This window comes from Rhinolophus ferrumequinum, chromosome 14, assembly GCF_004115265.2.
Source record: "Rhinolophus ferrumequinum isolate MPI-CBG mRhiFer1 chromosome 14, mRhiFer1_v1.p, whole genome shotgun sequence".
In the NCBI taxonomy this organism is placed as follows: domain Eukaryota; kingdom Metazoa; phylum Chordata; class Mammalia; order Chiroptera; family Rhinolophidae; genus Rhinolophus; species Rhinolophus ferrumequinum.
This window is the reverse complement of record NC_046297.1, coordinates 41,845,800-41,872,753: the sequence shown is the minus strand read 5'-3', so window position 1 is coordinate 41,872,753 and position 26,954 is coordinate 41,845,800. Positions and strand designations below refer to the sequence as shown.

The following is a 26,954-nucleotide window of genomic DNA, read 5'->3' as shown; positions in this document are numbered from 1 at the left end:
GCCGGCCACTCACGGTGGCACAGGGTAGCCCTTGGCAGCTCATGGCAGCTCACAGGCAGCCCAACTCCAGGGAGAGATGTTCACAATCTTAGCTGTAGAGGGTGCAGCTCACTGGCCCATGTGGGAACCGAACTAGCGACCTCGGCATTAGGAGCACGGTGCTCCAACTACCTGAGCCACCGGGCGGGCCCCCTGTTGCACATTTTGTTTTGAGTTTGGAATCACCTGTTAACTGCCTTTTAAATTACCACTTGCCCTTCAAAATCTACTTCATTTCATGGTCTTTATGAAGTTAGCTCTGCTGGCTCTTCCATCTTTCCTTTGTGCTACCACTGTTCCTCTGTTATTGCACTTAACACCACTGAGCCCCTTCAGTACTTAGACCAGTAGTATGCACATAGTCAGAGCTTAATAATTGTTAGTGAATTTGATTTTAGATATATGGCAATTTGGATGACTAAGGGGCAATCAGGGGGAGAAATGTCTAGTCTGAGGGGAGTGGTGGTAGCAGCAGTTACTGCCTTAAAAGTAATGGCTGAGGCTTTGACGAGAACTATGTAAGCACAGAATGGTAAAATAAGGAAAATGCTGAGGCAGGACGCCTCATTTAGGGAATAAGCAGAGGAAAAGAAGCCAGAAAAAGGAGACTAGGAAGAAGGTTGGGAATGGAGTCTGGCATATAATAGGTGCCCAGTAAATAAAACACCCCCTTCTAGATGCCTAAAAAACAAGCATAATCCTATCTAGAAATACTGTAACTAAGTTAGTCATATCTTTCAGACCTTATCCTTTGTATATCTGTACTTCTAACTCAAAAGGAGTCATTCGGTTTGTAACCCGCTTTTTACACTTGATGATTTTCTCTGGAAACGTTTTCAAGAGAGTATTCCCCTATGTTATTTTTAATGGCATCCAAGGCCTTTATAAAGCTCCCCAAAGTGAGAATAGGGAGAGGAAGAGCCCATCAGATTGGGAAGCCCTCGCGGTGCTACGGATGCGGGTGGAAGGGTGGGAAAGAGAGGATGTGACTCCTCCGGCGAAGGCGGGGGCCGGGGTCCTGCAGGGCGCCGGGTGGCCGGAAGGGGGCGCCACGGAGCGGGAGGAAGGGGCGGCGCGGGGCGGGGCGGCGCGGGGCGGTGCGTAGCGGTTACTCAGGGCGGGCAGTTCAAACCGAAGGAGGGAAACGTCGCGGTCCCACGCGAAGGTGACGTGGGGGTTGCTATAGCCCGGCCTCCTTAGGGGCGAGGCGGTGGCTTCACCCGACGCACCGGCCAGCGCTACCTCTCTCCTCTGCCGCCCGTCGGCCTCAGTGCCCCGCGCGGCCGGGTCGGTGCGGTGGCCCCTCGGTCTCCAGGTGGGCAGGAGCGGGGAGCCCCAGGAGTGTGCTGGCTAGCGGGCCTCTGGGCGTCCCCTGGCCTCGCGTCCCACTTTGCTTTCCAGGTGCTGGGACTAGAGAAGCGCCCCGAAGCCGTCCACTTCACTCGCTCCGCGCCAGGTGACACGCATCCACCCTCGGCCTTTGGGGGCTTTCTGGGCCAAGGGCCCTGGCGGCCCCGTCGAGCCTCCCCCGCCAGCCGGGCCTGGGGAAGGTCCGGGGAGGGACGCCCTGGTGAGAGCGTAACCCACGCACCGGCGGAGAGCACCTGGGGGAGTAAAGGACGGCGCCGAGGCTTACACTGCGTTTTCAGAAACCCGAATTTGGGATGTTTCCTCAGTTCTAAGACTAGCTGGAGAAAACAAGGATATTAAAATCTCCGTTATGTCGAAGCTGAAGGAAATTCAAAATGATTTAGGCCTTTTCAAAGGTTAGAAGTAATCCCTGCAAAATGTACTTTCGGTGCCCTTCAAATGTTAGCAGTCACCGTTAGTTGGTTTCAATTAATTGTTCAACTTAAAGTTTTCTTTTTAAGAGGCATTTATTGGACATGAATTTTCAAGACAAACTGATTTTCGTGTTTGGAAGCCTACATAACTTTGACATCCAAGAGCTCAATATTTACTGATGGTAAGATTTTCCACTTTAACAAATGAGAGAGATTTTGTTTTCATATAGTTAAATAATAAGCATTTCATTCTCCGATTTGACAAGTGTTTTTAAATTTTAAAAAAATTTCTAAGAGCGCTGTAGAGATAAGTGTTCTCCACCCTTTATCAGGAGCTTAGTGTTAAAAACTGAATATCGAGGAGGCTTGTTTGATTCATCAGTGAACTGTTGAATCAATAAAAATTAAGTAAGCCAATGGGCATTCTGTAAGTTTTGCATGAATAATTTAAAATAATAAAAAACTTAGTCTTGAAAAATCGAGTTTTATTTGAGACTGGTGTCTTGGGGTAGTAGAAATAGGAACATGATGACAGCAGAGAAAGCACGTTTGAGGCAACTTCAGATGGGTAGATGAACAGAAAAAAAAAGAAGAAAAATTTTTTTTTTGTATGTTTATAACAAGTAGCCTATGGTTTTTAGGGGGAGAGGATGATAATATCTGCATCCCACTTTGTTTCTAACAATTTGCTTCTGTTTCCCAAAATCTAGCTCGGTGAGGCACCTAGTGGTGAAGTAGTAGAATAGTTATATTTGTTTTAACTTTTTAAAAGGATTTCTTGACCTGATTTTACCAAATGACATGCGTGAAAATTGTTACTTCATAGAATGATTCTCCGGGAGAGGGAAACATTTGTGGGTGAAGGTGAAATTTGAAAACACATATCTTATTAACTTAATATTTTGGAAACAAAAGTGTTTTAAAATACAATACAAATTATAGAAAGCAGAGTTTGATAGTCTTGGCTGGTAAGCATGTACAGAAGATAGCAGTGATACTTACGATCTGTGGGGATCTAGATCAGAATAAAACATGTGTGAGATTTACCAGAAAGGAAAAGAGGTTTAAAAGGTTGAAAAGTACTTTAGATACTTTGCCCAGTAATAATGATCATTATACCATAAAGGAACTATTTCATTTTGTGGTTTGGGTAGCAATTTTTTTTAAAAGCTCATGCATTCACATATTTAATATAACAGGCATAAATAAATTACTTTCCCATTACAGCCAGCTAAAGTTCTTTTAATAGAGAAAAATCATATATTTGGTCTGGAGGAAAATATATGATTTTTCTCCAGATCAAATATATAATCTTTTAATAGAGAAAAATCATGTTTGGTCTGGAGAAAACTTTGAAAGAATGACAGTTGTCTTAGTGTCTTTGAATAATCTGGAGAAATATCAGAAACTATGATAACTTTCATATCTTAGCTTCCTTTGAGTTAAGATGTAATTCAAGTTTCTAGAAAAAAGAGCTGTGATACTATTGAAAAAATTAAGTCTTTCCTGGTGTCATCACAAATATGATTACTGAGTCACATTTCCTCTTTAAGTAATTTACTTGAATTCTTTATTTGAAATTTCAAGAATATTATAAAGGGTGGGTTTCCCACAAATAGTTGCCTGTTGTCTGTGAATTCAAACCTGCAACTGGACCTTATGTCTCAAAATATTTAGAAGGTGAGACATGAACGAGTATAACATGCTGACTGTGAAATGGCCCTATATCTATGGGACAGTGGGTTCGTTTTGGTTAGCTCAAGAAGATGTGTTAGTAATTTATCAATGAGCCAGAGTCTTAGCAAAGGTGTAAGTGTGGGAATCAGACCTTGTGAATGGTCACTGAATTTCTGAGACAGGCCTCTATTATAAGTATGCATAACATCATCCTGAAGTTGCTTAGCCAACTTGCAGTTAAATCTGGTGGTAGCACTCATTGGACACGTTTCCTTAAGACTTGTTTAAAAATTAGCAGATAGTTCTTTTTAAGCAACTTTAGTTACATCCCAGAACTTTGAACTATCCAACTGACTAGATATAGGCCAGCACAAATAAACTAGAATATTAAAACTACTATTTTGTACTTTAGTGCTGTTAAAATCATAAGGTAATAAAATTATCTAAAAATGATGCTACGAGATTTTTTTCTCAAGAGTAGTTCAAGAAAATATTTGTGCGTGGTGCTTAGACTAGTCTGAATATATATAAACTGAAAGTTTTTGTTTTTATGATGTCAAAATGTAGTTTTAAGTAAAATACACATGAGTATATTGTAGATTTGTTTTTTAAAGTAACTTTTTTATTGCCATAAAATTTATTATTTGTACTCATAACAATGTATTTTGGTGTAAGCTTGTGAGGCTACTCATTTCAAAGGAAGAGTAAAATTGGTTTTCACTTTGTAGAAACAGATTTTGAAGATGTCAGAAAGGCATTCAGATCACGCTCAAACTGGGGCAGGAAATGAGGTGGACTCTCCCACTGTCAATTTCAAGTACTCCAGCTTCAGAGATTTATGTTCTACATCTTCTTTTCAAGACAGTGGCTACAGTGATTTGTTAAAATCCTGCAGCTTTGATAATACAGATAAAGAATTTTTTGGAAAGGAAGAAAAAGGTCCAGCATTAAACTATGAACATCCTGAAACTTCAAGTCTGGGCTTAACACATCCTTTAGAATCCCCCAGTCAAAAAAAGAGATTTGTCTTCCCTAGGAAGGAAAAGGATAAAACCCTGGAACTTTGTGAAACTCCTAAAGTTGGTGGAAAAAAATTTTTACTGCGCAGAAGGCTGGACATATCTTTTTCTCTTCTAAAGGGAGACTTTGAACCACAAAATAGTTCTCTAGAAAGTAGTGTAAGCCAAGCTCTCAACTTAGAAAAAAATATTCCAAGCAGTGCTTCAGGTTTTCCAAGGCAAAATAATTTTAGTGCTTTAGTTACTAGCATTTTGACAACAGAAGAAGCAACTTCCAGCAGTCAAAAATTGAGACTGAATTTTTCTCAACAGAAGACTTCTACAGTTGATGACTCCAAAGATGACTGTAACCTGTTTGAAGTTGAATGTATATCTCCGATTCAGGGCAATAATTTTAAAGACTCTGTCACCCATGACTTTAGCAATAGCAGTCTATGTGTTAACGATGAGAATCCATATCCGGAACTTCTGGGCTCTGATAGTGCAACAACGTGTGAAACAGATGAGGACATATTTGTGACTCCAATAAGTAACCTTGTAGCAAACATTAAATTTAAGGCAAGTCAAAGGCTTTCTCCTTCAACTGAAGTGAGAGGCAATATTTCAACACCCAAAGATAGTGGGTTTGACTCACTTTGCTTGGATAAATCAGAAGATTCCCTCTCTGACCAGGAGGGTTCTTTTCAAGAATTACTTCAGAGGCATAAGGGAACGCTCAAAGTGGGGTCAAAGCGTCTTGGAAGGTTGAGAAGATTGTCCACCCTTCCAGAGCAAGGCTCACAGTCTGAGACAGAAGAGGAAAAGCAGATCACCCACTCTGATTCTGAAATAACACCAGCAGCTGCTTCAGACATCTCAGAGAGTCAGCCGAGCAGTGACAGTCAGAGTGGGGATTCGATTTTGAGCTTTAAGAATTTGTCAAAGACCCCAGCCTTGCAATTAGTGCATGAGCTCTTTATGAAAAGTAAAAGGAAAAGATTCCAGCAGAACAGTACACACGCATTCTTGGAAGATGAGGATAGGGGGAAAATAGCTCTGCTGCAGTATGTACTTGCAGGACTAATTGGCAAGAAAATGGGCGTAGAAAAACTGGATATCTTAACAGAATTAAAATATAGAAATTTAAAGCATATTCTCGCAATGGTTTTAGATTTCTTGACTGCAGAAAGCCTATGCAGGTAAGAAATATTTTTTTTTGCTGAAGTAAAACTGCCTTTTAGCACTTTTTAAAAAAAGTTGGAAAGTTTTTCCATGAGTAGTTTTCCTGCTTTTTGTTTGTTTTGTTTTATTATTTCTATCGTTGATTGTCTTACAATTTATCAAAGGTGGTTTAGTGAACTCCCTGATAGAGCTTACTGGTATAGTTCCTTCCATTTTAAAGCCTTTAGAAGCAACAATATGGTCTTCTTCTTGATAAAGTTCATGTCAGTCATTTGGGAAGAGAGTTCCTAAAAGTTGAACTTTAAAATTTCAAAATGACAAGCTTTATTCAACAAAAGTTATTTAATGATTTATTTAATAGTTCACATCCTGTTGTCAGATTGCAAACTATTGAAGTTATGACACTTGGTCAGAAATAATGTAAAGCATTATAGTAACTAAGAAATGACAACATACAAAGGATATCATTTAGTTATTTAAGTTTTAGAATTGAAGAACAATGGTTAGCTTTCATTTTAGGGTTTGGTCTTTCCAGAGACCAAGGGAATATGCATTATTTTATTTTAATTGCTAACACAGCAGTGGAAATTAATTACATTTGGGAATTTCAAGGAATTAGAAACTGAAGAATTTATGATCACAGAGATTTCAGTATACTGAGTGCTGCTACATAATTAAAGGGAAACTAAGTCAAACAGGAGTATTGGGATGGGAGGTAGTGTTACAAAGACTAAAGTGAGACTGTTTATACAGGCAATTTTGGGGAGTTGCAGGACTATCAGAAGACAAGACCCTTGGGAATGCCATGACCAGGAAGGAGGGAAGATGTGGGACAGGATTTCTGTGAACTGATAGTTTGGGGAGGACATACAGGAGAGTTAGTGAACCTCCGTTTTGATAGGAATATGTCGGTAGTTTGATTCATTGAGTCCTTGCTGTTTTTATGGCCACTGCTTCTCTTAGAGCCCTTCTTCACCTTTCTGCCATGAATTAATTGGAAGCTCTTATAGAGAATTGTGGAATTTCATAGCTGGAAGTCTGAGATATCTAGTCCAGTCATGTATTTTGCAGATGAGGGAACTGAGCTCCAGAGAAGTTCAGTGACCAGCCAACAGTCACTCAAAGAGATAAGAATAACTCCAGATCTACAATCGAGCCCTCTGATTTCTCATCCAATGTTTTCCTACAAACTCTTAAGGTTTAAAGTGTTTCTGAAAAGACTTGATTAAGAATGTATTTGGTCTAACAAGTAGGATAATAAACAGATTAGTGCACCTGTATTTTGTATGCCTTTTAAAAATGTTCAAATGAGATAAATTATTCATTTAAAAGATTAAGAGATGGCTGATATGTAGGAATTTTATTTTTATATGCTGGAGTATATTTGGATACAGACCAGTTAAAATAAAACTTGGGTGATACTTTTGGGTACTCATTTGTGGGAGTAGTTGATATTGAGTCACGCTTCAATAATTACCTCTCCTGCCCAGCCCTCCAAATTTATAGTGTGTGTACTGCAGAATGCATGTATAATGTTAGCAGTGTTTATTCTTGGTGATTTAAGGTTATGGTCAGTTAAATAGCTGTGGCAAATACCCAATTATATAGTTCATTTCTTCGCTTTTAATGGGTGACTTTCTGCCTATTCCTTTTCATCAATCTGATATAAGGTACGCGTATCAGTTTAGGGAGAGGCAATGGCAACTGAAGTGGCCTCGGTAGCTGGAAGAATAGTAGTGTTGACAACTGAAGTATTACTGGGGTCCTCCATAACAAGTGACTTTTTTTTTCAACTGACTGTTTGGTCTTACTCCCTTTGATTTGTTAAATTAGAGTAATGAAAAACCCCACATTAACAGTTGAAGGATTATCTTTAATAATTAGTATAGTCAAAGTTATTGATATTAAATAAGCAATCACTAGACATAAATTGTTTTTTCTTTAGCTGCTTCATTCTCATAAACTTTGGTTTATAAAATTGGAACTTTGTAGTGCTACCCATAATCATATTTATTGTTTGGTGCTTAGTACTTCCAATGAAGGCTTGATCATATGTTTGTTTAGTCAAAATGATAGATTTGTTAAATACATTAATAGGAGAAATTGATAAAAACATCTTGTGCTATAGTTGACAATGATTTGCTGAAGTCATATTCCAAATTTTCAATCTTAGTGTCACATTTAAAGTTAAATGCTCTTAATCAGTCTTCCCGTGGACTCATATTGGCTTTATATGAAACTATGTTTTTCCCTTAACCGTTTCGAAGGTAATAATCTATCAACATAATGCTGGTAAATATTTAATATTTTAATAGGATTTCTTTCACATGGTAAAACAATATGAAACAACAATATAGATCAAGTCATATTTTTAATGTAAATTTTTAGGTTTAAATTTACTGTCCAAAATCTTTTTAAAAAAGTTTTTCTTATTAATTGCCAAGTGCAGAAAATGTTAATCTTGTGGAATATATACAACATAAGGACTGATCTTTTTGTTATAGTGTTTGGAAAGTGAGCAGAAATTGGCGTGAAATTATTGTTCAAGATAAAAAAGCAAATCGGAGGAGGAAATTTTATATCACACAACTGAAAACAGATTCTGAGGTAATGTATATAATACTTTTCTAAAATAGATCCTAAATTATAAATATCTAATAATCCTATATTGCTGGACAACCTAATTTGGTTTTACTGCTAATTCCCAACCTTTTCCATTTAGCAAACATTCACTTATAAACTCTTTACCTTTTCCAAACTCTATTTTCTTCTGGACTGTTAGTGGAGTTGACTACCTAGCATCAAGAACATCTTATTGGGTTTGTTGTTTAAGTATATGTGCTGTTAGCAGTATTTGAATAGTAGTGATATGCTGAATCCATTCATAATTAGATATCCTTATAGCATTTTCTATTCAGTCTTTTGAGTGGCTATTATGTGTTAGTTGCTTAGAGTCCAATGATGAACATTTCTGACATGGTCTCTGCTCTTGGAGCTCTTACCCTGTGGGTGATACAGGTAAACAGGTGATTACAATACAGGTGTGTTAGGGGAAGCCCAGAGTTAGTTCTACTGGAACATTTAAAAGGAAAGTTGCAAGATCCATCCGTGTTGTCACAAATGGCAGTATTTCATCTTTTCTTATGGCCGAGTAATAGTCCATTGTATATCTGTACCACATTTTCTTTATTCAATCATCTATTGAAGGACACTTTGGTTGTTTCCATGTCTTGGCCACTGTGAATAATGCTGCAATGAACATAGGGGTGCATAGACCTTGAGATTATCATGCTAAGTGAAGTAAATTAGACAGAAAGAGTCAAGAACCATATGATTTCACTTATATATGGGTATAAAATTGAAAGCAATAGATGAACAAGACAAACAAACGAAAAATCAGACACAGACAACAGTTTAGTGGTTACTAGAGGGTAAAGGGGGAGGGAGTAGTAGAGGAGGGTAAAGGGGGGCCAAATATATGGTGATGGAAGGAGAACTGACTCTGGGTGGTGAACACACAATGCAATATATAGATGATGTATTGTAGAATTGTACACTTGAAACCTATATAATTTTACTAACCAGTGTCACCCCAATAAATTTAATAAAAATTTAAAAATAAGTAAAGTAAAAAATAACTAAAAGGAGTTTTTGATACTTGGGAATCAAGAGGCTTCTCAGAAAACTTTCATCTCAGCCGAGGGATGAATGATGAATTAGTAGTTAGCCAGGTGAAGAGAGGGGATAGTGTTTAGCAGAGGGAATAGCGAATATGAAGGCCTGGAGGTGTGTGAGCATGGCAGATCGGTACTCGTAAAGCTTTATAAATGTGCGCTCCCTTGAAGATGTGAGGTCCAGCTTTAAAGTTACAAGACAAGTCCTACAGAAGCTGATTAATTCTTCCGAGGGATGCTACTTGGTGTAATAGGCATCTGCTGACGCTGGCACCCATATTTATTCTATGTTCATCTTTTAGAACTTTCTCAGGCATAATACCAAAAGATACTCTGAGAGTTCACTCCCTTATTCTTGTTCTAGTAAAAAGCATTTAATAACATAAGTAAATTTCTAATTTGATTAATAATTGAGATGAAGCATGGCATAAACAAATATGAACACCTAGATACAGATTAGTGGGTTTCTCATTACAGTGAAATATTAGGGCCTGCTGTTAACTAAGACTTTGACTGTCTGTTTTACTTTGGGGAAAAGTTTTACCTTCTCACCTATGATTAGTTGCTTTACGACTTATTCACAGCTCCTGGCTACTTATGGCTACAACTGCCGCCTCTGGGAGCTAAAAATGGTGAAGACATTAATTGCCTTTCTAACATCTTTCTTGAGTGCTGCCTGCTGCCCTACATGTTAAGGACAGACTTAAAAAACAATTTTTAAGCAAGAACCTATTAATATTAAACTTTTAGCTCCATGTACTCCTTACATCTTATAAGGAAGAAACCTGTTGTTGTGTTTGGCAACCCTTCAGGTAATTCTATATAAAATATTTAATCTTCATAGTTTACCCACTACTTATTTTTTTATCTTGGTTTCTTAAAGGACTGTACTTTTTGTTTTCTTGTTTTGGTTTTCTTTTCAAAGTAAAACATGCATGGTTAAAGTAATCAAATTGGACAATGAGGCTTATAACAAAACACCTTCTCCTGCCCTCTCCCTTCCTACTCTTGCTTCCTGTCCCATCAAGGCAATCACTTTAAAGTCTTTAGTTATAATAGTGAAGATATTAATTGCCTTCCTAACATATCTTTTTAGATATGGTCCTTCTGATATTTATGTCCACATTTCTAAATAACATGCCTTTATTGCTATTTCTTGGCATTTTTCTATGAAGGGATTGTTCTCTGACCTCTCATCATTACTACCACTCCCTAGCTACCCACCTCTCTCTGAATGCCTTTCTCCCTTTGTCCTATCTTAACTACACCATCATTTGGGAGCAAATATAACTACAGCAACCACACTAATATAACTACAATATCATTTGGGGGCAAATCAGAATTAGATGCTGACATTATAAAGACTGTTGAGATTATTATGATTTTTTTGACAGCTGTAATATGTAGTGCATATGATTATACCTTTTTTTCTTATATAACTTCCAGAGCTAATAATTGCCCAGTTTCTTTCTTTTTTGCTTAGTGTTTCTCTATACAGATCCCTGATTCATCTCCTCTTATCCACCAGAACTGGAAATCTCCTCTGTGTAAGTCCAAACAAATCATGTATTCTATCTGTTCCTTCTTTTCCTCAGAGACATCCTGCTGGTGCCCTTTGTTTGCCCTGTCATTCTAATACGAACTGGTTGCTTTCTACCTGAATTATCCTAATGCGTCATGAACCAAAACAAAGTTGTTAAATGGTTTTCCTCACAGTTGTGTAGCATCACTGAAAACTCCTTAGTGTGAAAATTAGAATGCACAGACAGACCAGCTATGTATAATAGGATCTCAATTTTATGTGTGCTTTGCAGCAGTGAGAATGAGCATTGAAATTGGAATACTGCACCTTTTCCATTGAATTTCTAAATTTATTGTATTCTTCACTGTTTTCTTATAATTATGGAAATGAACAATCATAAGGTGACTCCACTCTCACTTTTGAATGTTTTCTGGTAACATGATGATGGCTGTGTTTCAAAAATTTTGTGTGTTGACAAACATGTGCCTTAGTTAACTGCTTTGCCTTGTATCATTCAGAGATAGTAGCACACACTTCAAGCTCCAGGAGAACAGGGATTAGACTGTTTTATTCACTTGGCACCTTTAGGTGTTCTATAAATATTTGTTAAATGAATGAATGTTTCTTCTGTGGCTGAAATTTGCTTCAACAACATATCTCTATTTATTTATTTTTTGGTACATGCACAATCACTGTGTTTACAACTGCATCAAAATCCATTGAAATTTTGTCTCGTGTGCTCTTGTGTGATGTGCTTGTGGCCTACGCTGCAAATCATTTATACAAATGTAATATAAAGAGTACTGAGTCCTTGAAAAATTTCAACTATTTATTCTAATTTCTGAAAACCAATATTCATCCATTACACTTACTCATGTTAAACTGTTAATCATGTAATTTTTCATGACCAGCTAACCTCATTTCCTATATTTATCCTACTATAATTTCTCATATTTTAGGTCTCCCCACTGTTAGGAGCCAATTGTGGCTACGGTGGACTATCAAGGGAGAGGAAACACAATTATACTTGGATAAATGAGGAAACTCACCCGCAGCACATTTAATTTTGATAATTGGTTAAGAATGCCAATTTTTTTTAAAAAAACAACAACAAAAAACCCTTACTTTTGTTTTCACTACCAACTTGAACAAAGTAGAAGGCTATAAGGATTACTCATTGAAAATATTTCTTGGCTGAACATTTGAGTGACGTGGAAATCCAGTTCAGATAGAAATGATTTCCTTTTCTCCTTTTAAAATATCAAAGCTGTTAAAGCTTAAGGGTAAAAAATGAATTAAGTATTTGCAAGTATTGCAAAAACCAGCCAAACAAATTGGGTGTCATGGTCTAACCAGACCCATTACATATGGCTAAGGTAAGAAACCTTCAAAGAATTCCATGATATCCCATAGCAAACTTTAAAAAGGGCTCACCTCTTCGTAGACCTTGGCTTAAAACGGGTTGGCAAACTCTGGTCTGAGGGACAAATCTTGTCTGTCATCTGTGTTTTTAAATTAAGTTTTATTGGAACTCAGCCCTCCCTGCTCTTTCATTTTCGTGTCTCTACAGCTGCGTTTGCTAAAATGGTAGTTGAGTAGCTGCAACTATCTGGCCTGAGAAGTGTAAATGTGTACTATCTGGCTCTGTTCAGAAAAAGTCTGTCAACCCATGCCTTAAACAGAAAAATAACCAATCATGCAAACTTAAAGCTAACATTTATTGTTTTAATTTTTAATATACGTATATTCCTTCGACTTTTAAATGTTAGATGAAAGAAAAAAATTTTCTAGAAGGAAATGGCTTAGAGAGAAAATTCTAGTGGTGTGAAACCAGTTTCAAACGTTTAAATACATGTGCATCAGAAAGCTGTCCTGGAACTTTTGATATTACAGTACTGACCCCTCTTGTCTTTTACCACAGGGGGCTATTTTAAATGTTCAGGATGCTGCCACTCGGCTCCATCTTTTAAATCGATCAGCTTTAAGATCTGTACAAGCTCAGGCTAGGATACCAGGTTCTCAGAAAGAACAAGTTTCAACATTTTCTCCTTGGGGAGAAGTTTTGACACCTATAGCAAGCTCTTCAGTTACTCACTTACATAGTAAACAGGAAGAATATGTTAAGGTGAGTATTTATCGTAAGTTATTATAAAGAAATATTTACAGAGTTTGAAATAAAGCGATTCTCTATATGAAACTGGAAGATTTAGTGTATATGCTTTTACTGCAGGTTGCCAAAACACTTTTTATTGATGAAGCATTAAAACCTTGCCCAAGGTGCCAATCCCCTGCTAAGTACCAGCCATATAAGAAAAGGGGACTGTGTAGCCGCAGAGCCTGTGGTTTTGACTTTTGTGTGTTATGTTTGTGTGCTTATCATGGGTCTGAAGAATGTAGTAGAGGAACAACAAATCCAAGAAATAGAAAAGATGTTCTTCCAGGAAGTGCCCAGAGTAAACGGAATTTAAAACGCCTCTAAAGAGACTTCCAATATAAAAGAAGCATTCCCCACGCAACGTTTTGTCTGACTTAAAATTATGAATATTTTGAAAGCATGCAAATTTTCCCATTAATGACAGATGATGATTTATTTCCTATTTTGTATATATTATAATCTATGTCATTGTATGTTTTCTTTAAAGTGGTGAGTATTGAAAAAATTTTATTTTACTATGTCACTTTTATCCATTTTAATAATTTAGAGTTTTAAATAAAGAATTTTCAATGTTATCATATATATGTATTTAACTGTTTCATGTAATATTTAAAAATTGTGCATTTCATCACTATGTGGTGAAATGTCCTTCAATCACTTTTAAAAAATAGTTTTCCAAATAATATTAAATTTTGAACTTGAGATTGATGGCCTTAATAGATTTGGAAAATGAGTGTTTGAAATGAAATATAAATAAAATGTTTTTAGAAGTTCTATTGAATTTATAATCTTTCTCTTAATTTGATGAGAGTCATATTTGGGCAGACTTCTGGTTAAACAAAATTTACTTAATATTGATAAATAAGAAGACATAAAAAGTAAATTATTAGACATATGTAGTTATTCACAATGGGAATCTTAGTCAATAAACTATATAAGTCACACATTTCATGTAAGTACTTTTTAAAATTCCAGAACTATAGTCACTGATTTTTCATTTGTTTATTCTAGCATGGGTAGTAATATTCTGACCAATTTGGGCTGCTTGGAAAAGATAAGGTTTTTTAAAATAAAATTTATTAAATTGTTTATAATGTACCTCTCTCCAAAAACGATTTGAAGTTGTGTGGTTCATTTATAGAAGAGCAGCAAGAAGGGTAAGTTCTGTTGAACGAATTACTAAACCCAGAGGAAAATTTGAAGATAGTTTTATAAATTCCTTGTGTCTAGGTAACTGATGTGTGTATATGTCTGTGTCCACACTATATACACAGATTTACAATGTAGCTTTTCTTATACATTGTTTTAGTAAGACAATTTTAAAGTGTGCATTAGATATGGATATATTTGGAAAAATCTGCCCTAAGTTTTAATTTTGTAGTTTAACTCCCTAAATTTTTTTGATTAAATGCTAAATATTAAATTTTATCATATCCTTTCTAATTTCACAAAGAATTTTTGGAGGTTAAATATAAATATGAATAAATTGTTAGTTATATTTAATATGTTATGCAGTCCATAAATTTTACATCACATTTTCTGATTTATTTGATTTTAACCAAGTTTAGTTCTCAATATCTATTTAATTTCCTGAGATATTTTCCACATCAGGATCAATATTAGGAACAACTAATGTTGTTCAATTAAGACTGCACTTTTTTCCACCATCAGAGAAGTTTCTTTGTTTTTAGGAATTATTCCCAGTCTTGATTCTCTTAATTTATGAAATCAACTCTTTGATTTAATCCAAACTATGTGCTTATCTTTGACCTTTCTCTCTGGCTCAGATCAAATCATGTCTTCTTCTGTCATATGTACATTTTTGCTATTTTATGCTCTTGATTTCTACCTGGACTAAATGCCATTCCAGAAGTGACTTGTTAGGTTTTAAAAGTCACAGATCCATGATATGTTTTTGAAAAGTGAAATGCAAGATTGCTTATATGATTTTAAGTGTTTACATTTCCCAATATCTTATGAGTTTTTGTATTTTATTGCAGAATAATGGAAAAGGAAAAACAAGTGTTACTTTTACATCTTTACACGTGAAATTGTTAGTAGTGCAATGGAGGAATCTGGAGTCCTATTTCCAGTCCATTATGAGGCACTTTGTTATTTTCTTGTGTTTTGCAGTCACACTACCCTCTCAGTGTGATCACATTCATCATCTTGTGGTTACCCAGTCTACTAAAATGTAATATTTCACACTGGTAGTGAAAAAGTAGATTTTTAAAACATTTAGTTTTAAAAAACAATACTTTCCATGTGTTCCTTTTTACTTGTAGTTACTGTTATCAGTGGAAGTTCAAATTTTGGAATTTCTGATTTTAATTTAAATTTCAGTTTTATGATCAAGTAGTTATGAGTGAAATAGTATAAGGACTGAATACCACATATTTTAATGATTTTATAATAAAACTTTGTGAGGAAAAAAATTAAAGTAAGAATTCAAAAAATAGGTTTTATATTTGTGATAGGGTCAAGAGGTAAATAAGTTAGCTGGAAGAAAATCATACAGTATTAATGAACAATTGTATTAAACAAAGGCTCCAGCTGTCCAGAAAACAATCAACGTTATCCTAATTATTGTAAATTATTATGTGTTATTGTAACTGACTGGAGCACTTACTTTAGCTGTATGCTCCTAAGCATCCTGTCCTTCCTCTGTACGGCACTTAGTTCCCTTTATTTAAATTGCTTGTTTAATTTTCTTTTCCCATAAGGTATAAACTGTGACGACCTGAACTATATCATGTTTGACTTAAATACTATTGCATCCCTAGTACCTAGCCTAGTGCCAGGCAAGTAGAAAGTGCTCAATAAATATTTATTGAATGAGTAGATTTTTTTTTTTTAGTATTACTAGTAATTTCTATCCAAGTAAACCATTATACATCTATCCTAATAATTGGTTAATTTCTTAGTATTTGATTTCAGTGATTAATGCTTCATTAAACAAAAAATAGGATCTAAATGATTTCTTAAATTGTTTTTAACATGTAATCGGTAGATTTGTTTGGCTTACGCATTCTTTTAGCTGATTTTTCTTGCAACTGGTTAGAGTGTAATGGAAGGAGGCTAGGCTAGGAGTCAAAAAGCCTCAGTTGGTATCCTGAACTACCTACTAGCTGTGCTCTTATGCAAGTCACTTGTTGATTCTGAGCCTATTTCTTTTATCTATAAATAAGAGAAATTAAAAGAGATGATGTATTGTGAAATCACTTTTAAAACTCTAAGTGGTACAGCAATCTGTGTTAATACACATTTGGCTGCCTGTGAATAGAATAAAATGAAATTGCATTTGTGAGGATAGAACATTATGCTGAATGAAACTATAAAGTCAGCCTCTAACTTGCTTGTAAAAAATGTCTGAATTCAACCAATCATGAATTGAGCACTTATTATATATAGGCAGTCCTCTAAATCCTTTATATGTGTTCATTTATTCTTCACAGCAACTCTATAAGGCAGTTATTCCTTTTATATATCAGAAAACCAAGAATCAGGTTAAATCTAAGATCACATAGACAGCACGTGACGGGGAGTCAGGATTCTAGCAGAGGTACAAGTGTCTGCCACTTGTACATGACAAAAGTCTTTGCAGAACCCCTGTTGGTAAATTCAGTATGCATATAATTACCATGTCTTAAATGGAAAATTGTTTTGTCATTTAAGAAAAATCTCTTGGTATATCAGGAAAAAAAGTCATTCTAATTTAGAACAATTCTGCCTGAATAGAGTAGTTCCTTAGCTCCTGAGTGGCTTAGACAACTTCATCATTTGAAAAACTACATGAATTGCATGAATATTTTATTATCTGAGAGTTCAGTTCAAGAGAAAGGCCACTGCTCTAGTCCTAAAGTCTTTGTAATTTAAAGACAAGACATTTTGAAAACAGGAATAAATATTACCGTAGTCCAGTAATTACTGCATTCTTACAGGTTTTGATTATTGGGTGAGATAAAATAATAAAAAGTTCACCAAACAGTTATTGATGGTCTACTCTGTGCTCCCAAGAAGATTCCAAAACAAGAGGGCTTTATTTTTGTATTTTGTTTCACTTCTTAATAAAGACATAAGGAAAAGAATGAGTGTTGTTTCTAGAGAAAACCAATGAATGCTTTACCTTCTACTGACTTAGGATAAGAACCTCTCTGTATTTCCCCCTTAACAGCCTTGTTGGCTGATGGACAGGAATATTCTATTTAACTTATACTTGTTTCCAGGAAGGACAGGTATTTCCTATTTCTGACCCCATTGTTTGGGGGAAAAAATGGTGAGAAACTTGTGATATGTAACACAGAGAGAAACAACACTTTAAGAGTTATCTGATCATTTTGTACTAGCATTTCTATGAGTGCAAATATGGATGTTTAAATTTATTCCAGGTATTTAAATAATAAAATCATTATGAATTTGTTAGCAATAATTTAAGGGTACAACTGCTGTTGAGAAAACCTTTTGATACTTAGCACTGTGTAAAGCTGAATTTTTCTATTACCTTTACTTAATTTATGATACAGCAAAATTTTCAAATTTATGACAAAAATTTACTGAATATTTTCAACATTTGATTTCTTATGTTCCTTGTTTGCATTTTATTTACCTGGCTTTATTTTACATTGTGTCTCTCAAAAATAGTGTAACATATAGAAAATGATTTAAATGTCTTAAAAGATGGAAATACCCTTTATTGCATCCGTGTGGAAGGATAAATATTTCAAAGTTCATACTAAACATTCCACAAGGGGGCACCAAAGACTCATTTATGGTGATTTTGGCTATCCTTCAAAAAAGTAAATTTAGCATTTAGTATTTGACATTGATGTACTGTGACATTGCCAGGTAGGGGAAATGTTCCTTGACTTAATTTTTAAAGTGTATATAGAATAAATTTTGGTAATAGTTATTACTCAGAGTTGCTAATTAAAATATTTTAGCTGGCTTGCAAGAGTGCAGTTTTCTGGGATGACTTGCAACAGAACACCTTGTTGGCAGCGGGGTCTGTGCCTTAGCCATCTGTGTTTACTTGCCCAGTGGCTCTGCCCTCCTGGCTCCCGCACCGTGGACTGTGGAGCCAGAGGAGTGGAAGGCGCAGTCGAAATACGGAGATGAGTGCTGGTTATGAGTGGTGGAGGCGCCCTACCAATTATTTCTCTCTGGCATTCTCCTTTCTGCAGAAAGGTGGTACTTGATTCAAGTCCTAGTCACATCCTGCCTACATCCTATAAATGCCTTCTAACAGATCTCTTTGCTTTTGCTTTCTTCCCATCTGAATCTCTCCAAAATATCCATTGCCAGGTTATTTGTACTAAAATGTGGCTCTAATTACGTTGCTTCCTATTAAAAATGAAGCAGAATTTAGGATCTCTTAATGCTCCTAACTTTCTAGCAATCTCTCCCATCGTTCCACTCTGCACTTTGTTCCAGCCAATCTAGACTCCTTATTGTTTTCTCAACCTCCTCCGCTTTCTCCCATTTCCTCTCTTTCTTGCCATATTAACTCCCATCGAATGAAGCTAATCCTTAGTTTCTTTCCATGAATCATTTTCTAATTTCTCTAACAAATATGAAATGTTGGTCTTCTTTGAATCTAGTGTTTATTTATATCTTTCTGTGGCATGTCTTATTTGTATTAAATTCTTTACCTGTCTCCTACCATTGGCAAGTTTCTTAAGAGCAGATTTGTTTTACTTGGCTCTCTACCTCCTTTAGCAAAGTGTCTTGTGCATGGTGGATGATGCAGCAAGTATTAATTGCTGAATTAACGAGTCACGTAATAGGACAGTGAATCATGATAATATGAATATGATGATATGAATGAGAGGATATGTATGTTTACATAAATACACATATTTTAGGTGTTTGGGGCAGAGGATTTTGTCCTTTACGGGTGAAATATGCATCACTTTATGAATAAGTGTTATATAACTACATGCAAAAAGTAAATATGACATTTTTATGTGCTAGGGTGGCAAAGATATATTTTTTGTGTTGATATTCAAAAGAGGGAAATATATGTTCAAGGCATAGTACTTATATAAAATTAAAGGAAGAAAAGTATATTTTTTCTCCAATTTTTTTGAGACATAATTGACATGACACTGTATAAGTTTAAGGTGATCAAAGTGTTGACTTGATGCACTTATATATTGCAAAATGATTACCGCCATAGAATTAGCTAACACCTCCATCCTTCCTGTCACATAATTACCATTTCTTTGTGTGTGTAGTGAGAACACTTAAGATCTACTTTGATAGCAACTTTCATTTATATCATACAGTATCATTACCTATAATCACCATGCTGTACATTAGATCCCAAGAATTTGTTAATCTTGCAACTAGATGTAATTTTATTTCTTGAATGTTTGTATGCCTGTTGGTAAATACTATTGGCTTGAAGCTTATTTGGGTGTCGTCACCTGAACAAAAGCTGAGTAATCTCATTTGTTTAAAATAAATACTTTAATAATAATGAAGTCAGGGATAAAGGACAAATAAATTATCATCTGGGTGATTTTTTTATTTTAATTTAAAAAGTTTTTAAAATTACAATTGACATACTATTTTATGCCATATCATTTTAGTTTCAGGTGTACAATGTAGTGATATTTATATAACTTACAGAATGATCACCCTGATAAATCTAGTAACGATCTGCATGATCTTACTGAAGTACAAATCTGAGTGTCTCTCATTAGTTTAAAATCTTAATTGAATTGCTGAATTAGTAATTGGTTGTCGTATGATACATATTTTATACACCTCCCAACTTTCTTTACTTTTTCAGGTGATATCATAGGGAACTTCAAATATAGTTATTAGCTTTTGAGAGAGCTAAAATTGAGATACCATTGCCCTCATGCTCCCTTAGAGTTAGCGGATGCTGCTTTCTGCCTCAGATTGTCATTCTCTCCCTTCCACATTGCCTCCCTCCTACTTGCCATTTAAGACTGCCCAATGTACACTGGGGCTGATCACCTTCCCCCACTCCCAGGCTGGTTATGTCACTCTCAGAGCCCCTTTGTGTTATCACAGCATATATCAGAACTTTTATGTTTTCCTCATTAGACAGTGAATTCCTTTGTCCTGTGTCTGTAACCCCAGTACATAGTCTAGTACCTAAGCACTGAACAGAAGTTCAGTGTTTGGCAAAAGCCTTCCCAGCCACTCCTATGCCCAGCCTGGGTCAGGTATACACAGGGTACTATGAGGACAGAGAGAGGAAGCTCTGTGTCATTATTTAAAACCAGGAGGTGTCAAGGCAGCTGACATGAAAGTTCTCTTTTTCTTATTCTCTGCTACCAGGGGAATGTACATGGGTTGCCTCCCTCCTGATACAGAGGATAATTTACATTCATTTTCCGGTTACTTTGAAAGTGCCCTTGAATTATTTCATGAGGATTGTAAATATCCCAAGGGCAGGGGCTATTTTTCCTTACCTCTCTCTAGTGCTCTAGTGTATACTAAACTGATACAGAGACACAGTAAATGTTGACTAAAAGGGCTGTGGAATCCTGAGACAGTGACCCCAATTTAAAATATTTATCGATCTTTATTGTTGGTGGATAATTTTTAATTTGGCCAGGAAATGAACTATGTATCTTGCAGACAATATCTTATTAAGAACAAAGTTATGAGGGTGGTACCATTATTATTTGCATTTTTTCCCCCAGATAAGGCTTAGAGGAGCTTAAACATGTATTGGTACCACACTAGTGAGTTTAGAGTTGGGGTTAAAAATGGTGGCTGTTTGCCTTGACTTTCTGCCTATTCATACTAACCTGAGCAGTACCCCTGTCCCATGGCAGCAAAGCTTTGGTTCTGATGCTGCTGCTTTATTGGAGACTCAAGTACTATTGGTTTGGCTTCAGGTAAGGAGGTGGCAAATTCAAACTGTTGGATTTTTCCCCCCGACTATTGATACCTGATTGGCAGATTAAAAATGTTCTTTTATAATTTTTTAAAAAGACTTATTTTTTAGAGCAGTTTTAGGTTCATAGTAAAATTAAGAGGAAGATAGAGAGTTCCCATATACTCCCTGTCCCTACAGGTGCCCAGCTACCCCATTACCAACATCTCCACCAGTGATACATTTGTTGCAAATGATGAACCTTCACTGACACATCATAATTTCCAAAAGTCCACAGTTTACATCAGGTTCACTCTTGTTGCACATTCTATGGGTTGAGACAAATATGTAATGATGTATATTTACTATTATGGTGTCATACTGGGTAGTGTCACTGCCCTAAAAATCCTGTGTTCTGCCTATTCATCCCTTCCCACTGCGTAGTCCCTGGCAACAACTGATCTTTTTACTATAGCCATAGTTTTGCCTTTTTAGGGATGTAATATAGTTGGAATCATACAGTATGTAGCCTTTTACAGATTGGCTTTTCACTTAGTAATATGCATTTTAGTTTCTTCTCTGACTTTTCATAGCTTGATAGCTCATTTCTTTTTAGTGCTGAATAATATTCCATTGTTTAGATGAACCACAGTTTATCCAGTCACTTACTGAAAGACATCTTAGTTGCTTCCAACTTTTGGCAATTATTAATAAAGCTGCTATAAACATCCATGTGCAGGTTTTTGTGTGGACATGTTTCCAACACCTTTGGGTAAAACACCAAGCAGCACGATTATTGGGTCGTATGGTACAAGTATATTTAACTTTGTAAGAAACCAACAGTCTTCCAAAGTGACTGTACCATTTTGCATCCCCATAAATAATAAATGAGAGAGTTCCTGTTGCTCCACACCCTCACCAGCATTTGGTGGTGTCAGTGTTCTGGATTTTGGTCATTCTAATAGGTGTGTAGTGGTGTCTCATTTATTTTATAACTTTCTATAATATATTTCTTCATAAAATATAGTTAACTCATTTGACACATTTATTGAGCATTCACTATATCATGCCAGGCTTTATTTAGGTGCCAGGGCTACAAGACAGACCAACACAGGTCAAGAAAATACCTTAAGCTCAAATTCATTTAAAAAAAAAGGGTGGGGGCGGGGAGGAGAGGAAGAAAAAAGGAGATGGAGAAGGAAAAAAAAACAATGTATTTTCTATTTGTAAAAATTACAACATCCTAGGGCAATATTAGAGTTTTAAAACTTTAGTTAGGGAAGGACTAGAAATTATCAGTTTGTGTAAGAAACAAAATAATATAATGGAGTATATTGACAATTAGAATAAATCTAAATCAGTAGGTCCAGATGGTAATTATCTTGGATAAGTTAAGAAATTGCCTAATGAATATTAAATCAATTATGTTCCTTCAAAAAATTATGAATTGTTAAGAAATAGAAAATAATGTTTTCTAGTTAAATGTGATATGAATGTGTGTAGCTGTTATCAAATACAGATATGTAGTTTGACAAAAGGGAAAGATAATCAGTGGTTATCCAAAAGAGAATGGAAATAATATATAAATTTTATAACTGTGTTTCTGATCTTTTTGCCACAATTGTAGTTACTGTAGGGATTGGAGTGGGGGATGGTATCATACATTATTACATGTTGAATTGCCATCCGGCTCCTAAAAAAAAATTCTGCTTGTCTTGTCATTCTGATTCATTTATGTATAAAAATTAAAAATAAAGTTTAGGCATATGTGGAAATAAAACAACTCAAAGAAGATTAAGCAAAGGCTATTCAGAGCTTGCTGTAACAAGGAAGCCGGCCACCATCACTTGCATTTGGCAGAGACTCAAAGGCAGGAAAGAGTGGGAAATCTGCATAGTGAGAAAAGGGGAAGACTTCAGGGGTGCTGTGATTGGAGAGTGTTGTCCTGAAGAAGCTGGAAACAGGCTAACTAGAATCTGGCTGGCATCCTATGTGATTGGTTTGGGAAGCTTATTTGGCTTTCTCTGGTTGGTCCTGAGTTGGAAATGGGGTCAAAAATTGGGAAACTGGTAGTTACTAATCAAGTCCTGACCACTTGGGGCCTTTTGCTGCAGAGGTTGTAGTTTGGTTTCCAAGGCTGGTTGCTCCAGAGATTGTAAGCCAGAGTTCTATTGTCATGTATGGTCTGGTCATTTCCAGTTGTTTGTTTTTTAATTTTTCAATTAGAGTGTACATTCGATATATTGGTTTCAGGTATAAAGCATAGTGGTTAGACATGTATGTAACTTGCAAAGTGATCCCTCTGATAAGTTTTGACCCACCTGACACTACATAGTTATTACAATATCATTGACTATATTTCCTAAGCTGTGCTTTACATCCTGATGACTATTCTGTAACTGCCAATTTGTACTTCTTAATCCTTTCACCTTTTTTCACCCAGTCCCCCAACTCCCTTCCCATCTGGCAACCATCAGTTTGTTTGCTGTACCTATGAAGTTGTTTCTGCGTTGTTTGTTCACTTACTTGTTTTTTAGATTCTATATATAAGTAAAATCACATGATATTTTTCTTCCTCTGACTTATTTCACTTAGCATAATACCCTCTAGGTCTATCTATGTTGTTGCAAATGGCAGGATTTTTTTTTTATGGCTGAGTAATATTCCATTGTCTACGTGTACCACATCTTCTTTATCTATTTTTCTTTTGATTGAAGCACTTAATCCATTTACATTTAAAGTAATTATTGATAGGTATCAGGTTATTGCCATTTTATTATTTGTTTTCTGATTGTTGTTGTAGTTCTTCTCCTATTCTCTTATTCTTTTCTCTTGTATGTCGATGTTAGTGTTGTGTTTGGAGTCCTTTCTCTTTATTTCTTGTATATCTCATAGATTTTTGGTTTGTGGTTACCATGTGTTTCATATATACCAAGCTAGGTTTATAGCAGTCTATTTTAAGTTGGTGGGCGCTTAAATTCTAACACATTGTAAAATCACTACCATTCTTTTAACCTATGTAATAGCTTTAGAGGCATTTCGCCCACTGCTTTTATTATGTATTTCCCTTTGTCAATGAGATTTTTTATCTTTGTGATATTTTATTATTCATATTTTCTATTTTTTTCTTTTTCTTCTTAAAGAAGTCCCCTTTAACACTTTGTGTAATACCTGTTTGATGGAGAAGAACTCCTTCAACTTTTTCTTGTCTGGAAAGCTTATTATCTTTCCTTCAATTCTAAATGATAGACTTGCAGGGTAGAGTAATCTTGGTTGTAGGTCCTTGCTTTTCATTGCATTGAATATTTTGTGCCAATACCTTCTGACCTGCAGTTTCTGTGGATAAATCAGCTGGCAGTCTTATGGGAGCTCCCTTGTAGATGATTAACTGCTTTTCTCTTCCTGCATTTAAGATTCTCTCTGTGTTTTTAACCTTTGGCATTTTAATTACGATGTGTCTTGGTGTGGGCCTCTGAGTTGATCTTGTTTGGGACTCACTGTGCTTCCTGGGCTTGTATATTTCCTTCACCAAATTGGGGAAGTTTTCTGTCATTATTTCTTCAGATAGGTTTTCAATTCCTTGTCTCTGCCTTTTTCTTCTGGTACCTCTGTGATGAGAATGTTTTTATGCTTGATGTTGTCCCAGAGATCCCTTAAACTATCCTCATTTTTTTGAATTCTTTTTTTTCCTGTTCTGATTGCGTGTTTTCTCCTACCTTGTCTTCCAAATTGCTGAACTGATTATCTGCTTTATCTAATCTGCTGTTGATTCCATCTAATGTATTCTTAACTTTAGTTATTGTATTTCTGACTGGTTCTTTTTTCTGTTTTCTATCCCCTATTTTACGTTTTGTATTTTTTTGTTGAAGTTCTCACTGAGATCATTGAGCATCATTATAACCAGTGTTTTGAAATCTACATCTGGTAGATTGCTTGCTTCCATTTTGTTTTGTTCTTTTTCTGGAGTTTTGTCCTGTTCTTTCATTTGGGACATGTTCCTTTTTCTCCCAATTTTTACTGCCTCTCTGTGTTTGTTTCTATGTATTAGGTGGAGCTTCTATGTCTCCCAGTCTTTGCAGAGTGGCCTTATATAGTAGGTGTCCTGTAGGGCCCGGTGGCACAGTCTCCCTGTTCTCCTGAAGTGGGTGCTCCAGAGATGTCCCTTGTGTGGGTTGTGAGTGCGCTCCTGTTGTAGTTGAGCCTTGGTTGCTGTTGGCGCATCAGTGGGTTCAGGATTGACTCTCACGCTGACTGGCTGTGAGGAGTGGCCATGACTACAGTGACAAGCTGTTGTGGAAGGTTAACTCCAAGGAGCAAGATTCACTTAAGTGGGGCTCTCATGCCTGCTAAGTCCACCCTTTGGGTATGTCATCTGTGGGACTAATTGGGTAGTGCTCTGGTGTGTTCTGAAGCCGGCCACTAGGTGTGATGGTTCTGGGGCCTTTAGGGAGGGACTCTGGTGCAGGCCCAGGTTAGCCATTGCCTGTGCTGGGCTTGAAAGCACCTGGGAGTGGTTATACTGTGAACCAAGGCTGGCTGCCACTAGTTCCAGGCTTGGAGCCACTTAGCAGGGCACACAGAGGCCAACTGCTGTCTGTAGTGCAGGCCCAGGCCAGACGCTTGTGCGGATTAGCTTCTGAAAGGATTATTCTGGCATTTGAATTGTGTGTGGTGGGGTCTCAGAGAATCACCAGGGTGGGGTGAGAGGCTCAACCTGTTAACCAGGTTCAGAGAGACTCAGATTTGGTGTGCACTTATGCCAGCAGGCTGGGTGGGGGAGGGCTTAATAAAGGAACAATAGCTTCTGCAGGCACTTTAGTCCTGGAAAGAACTGTCCTTCAGCCTTTCCCCTGAAGCCAGATAATTCAGTTCCTCCCTGTATGTCCCTAGTGCTTTTCCTGATGCTGACCTTTCTGTGGAGCTTAGAGTGAGTATTTGTGAGCAAGTGAGTCTGTGCTCGGGCCTTATAAGAGGATGCCTGGGTCTCTAGCATCCCTCCGTTTCATTCAGACTGAGTCCCTGCTGATTTTCACAACCAGCTGTTGTGGGGTTGGGAAACCCGGGGTTGGGTTGGGATCCCTTGCTCCTCATTGGGGTCCTCTGCAGCTGAGATACCCCTCCCAATTCTTAACTGCCACACAAGAGCATGGGGCCAGCTCCTTTTACATCTCTGTCCCTCCTATCAGTCTCAATGTGGCTTCTTCTTTATATCCTTAGTTATAGGAGTTCTGTTCAGCTAGTCTTCAGGTGGTTCTCAAGAGTGGTGTTTTTGTAGTTGTAATTTTGATGTGGTCATGGGAGAAAGCAAGCACAGCCATTATCTACTCTGCCATCGTGACCAGAAGTTCCTCGTCATTGTCAATTTGTATTCAGACTCACTATGATATATGAATTTCAGCCTTTGGTGATATTCCTGTTCACACTCAGAAAGATTTAGAACTAGGCTTAAGTTGTACCCTATCACACAAAGCCCAAGGGAGGACTGATACATTTAAATGATTAAATAGGTAGGCTGCCTGAAATTTTGCTGTTGACTGTGAAGGAGATATATATATACACATACACATACATATACACATACACATACACATACTAGCCAGTTTTTCTGACAGTACCTGGGAGAATCTCTCAATAAATTTCTGCAGGTTCTTGCTCTGAGCAGGCTAAATAGAATAGCCCTAATGCAAATTAATCCTTGCAGTTCAGGTCAGCCTTTGGGACATTTGCTTTTGGGCTCTTTTTGAAACCTGATAATTTTTCTTTGTCCACTTTTTGTCTTGTTCCATGGTTATGCTGGCTTCTCGTGTATCACAGTTTTAGGTATTTTGCAGGGAGACTGAGATGCTTTTCAGAGTTTCCCAAATTGAATCGCAGGTGTACTACAAAGTCTATATTTACGTAAGGCCATCTCAAACACATCCTGCAAAATTGCTAACAATAATGTCCAGAATAAGAAGAGAATAAAGGGAAACAATTTCATTTTTATAGATATATTTCCCATTATAAACTTTTAGTTTTGAACTGTGTTGGTTTTCAACAATGATATAGACTACTTGCAGAATAAGATC

The 26,954-nt window shown here is 36.5% G+C and overlaps 1 protein-coding gene across 1 annotated transcript in view; it reads left to right on the top strand.

The window, feature by feature from the left end:
• Positions 1-1,231: 1,231 nt before the first annotated feature.
• Positions 1,232-26,954, top strand: part of RGS22 (regulator of G protein signaling 22) — a 221,852-nt gene continuing 196,129 nt past the window's right edge. The window contains exons 1-4 of the mRNA XM_033125712.1: positions 1,232-1,354; positions 1,441-2,005; positions 4,229-5,697; positions 8,185-8,287. Coding sequence (XP_032981603.1) covers positions 2,003-2,005; positions 4,229-5,697; positions 8,185-8,287 — 1,575 coding nt within the window. The 5' untranslated portion in view covers positions 1,232-1,354; positions 1,441-2,002. The remainder of the gene's footprint in view (positions 1,355-1,440; positions 2,006-4,228; positions 5,698-8,184; positions 8,288-26,954) is intronic.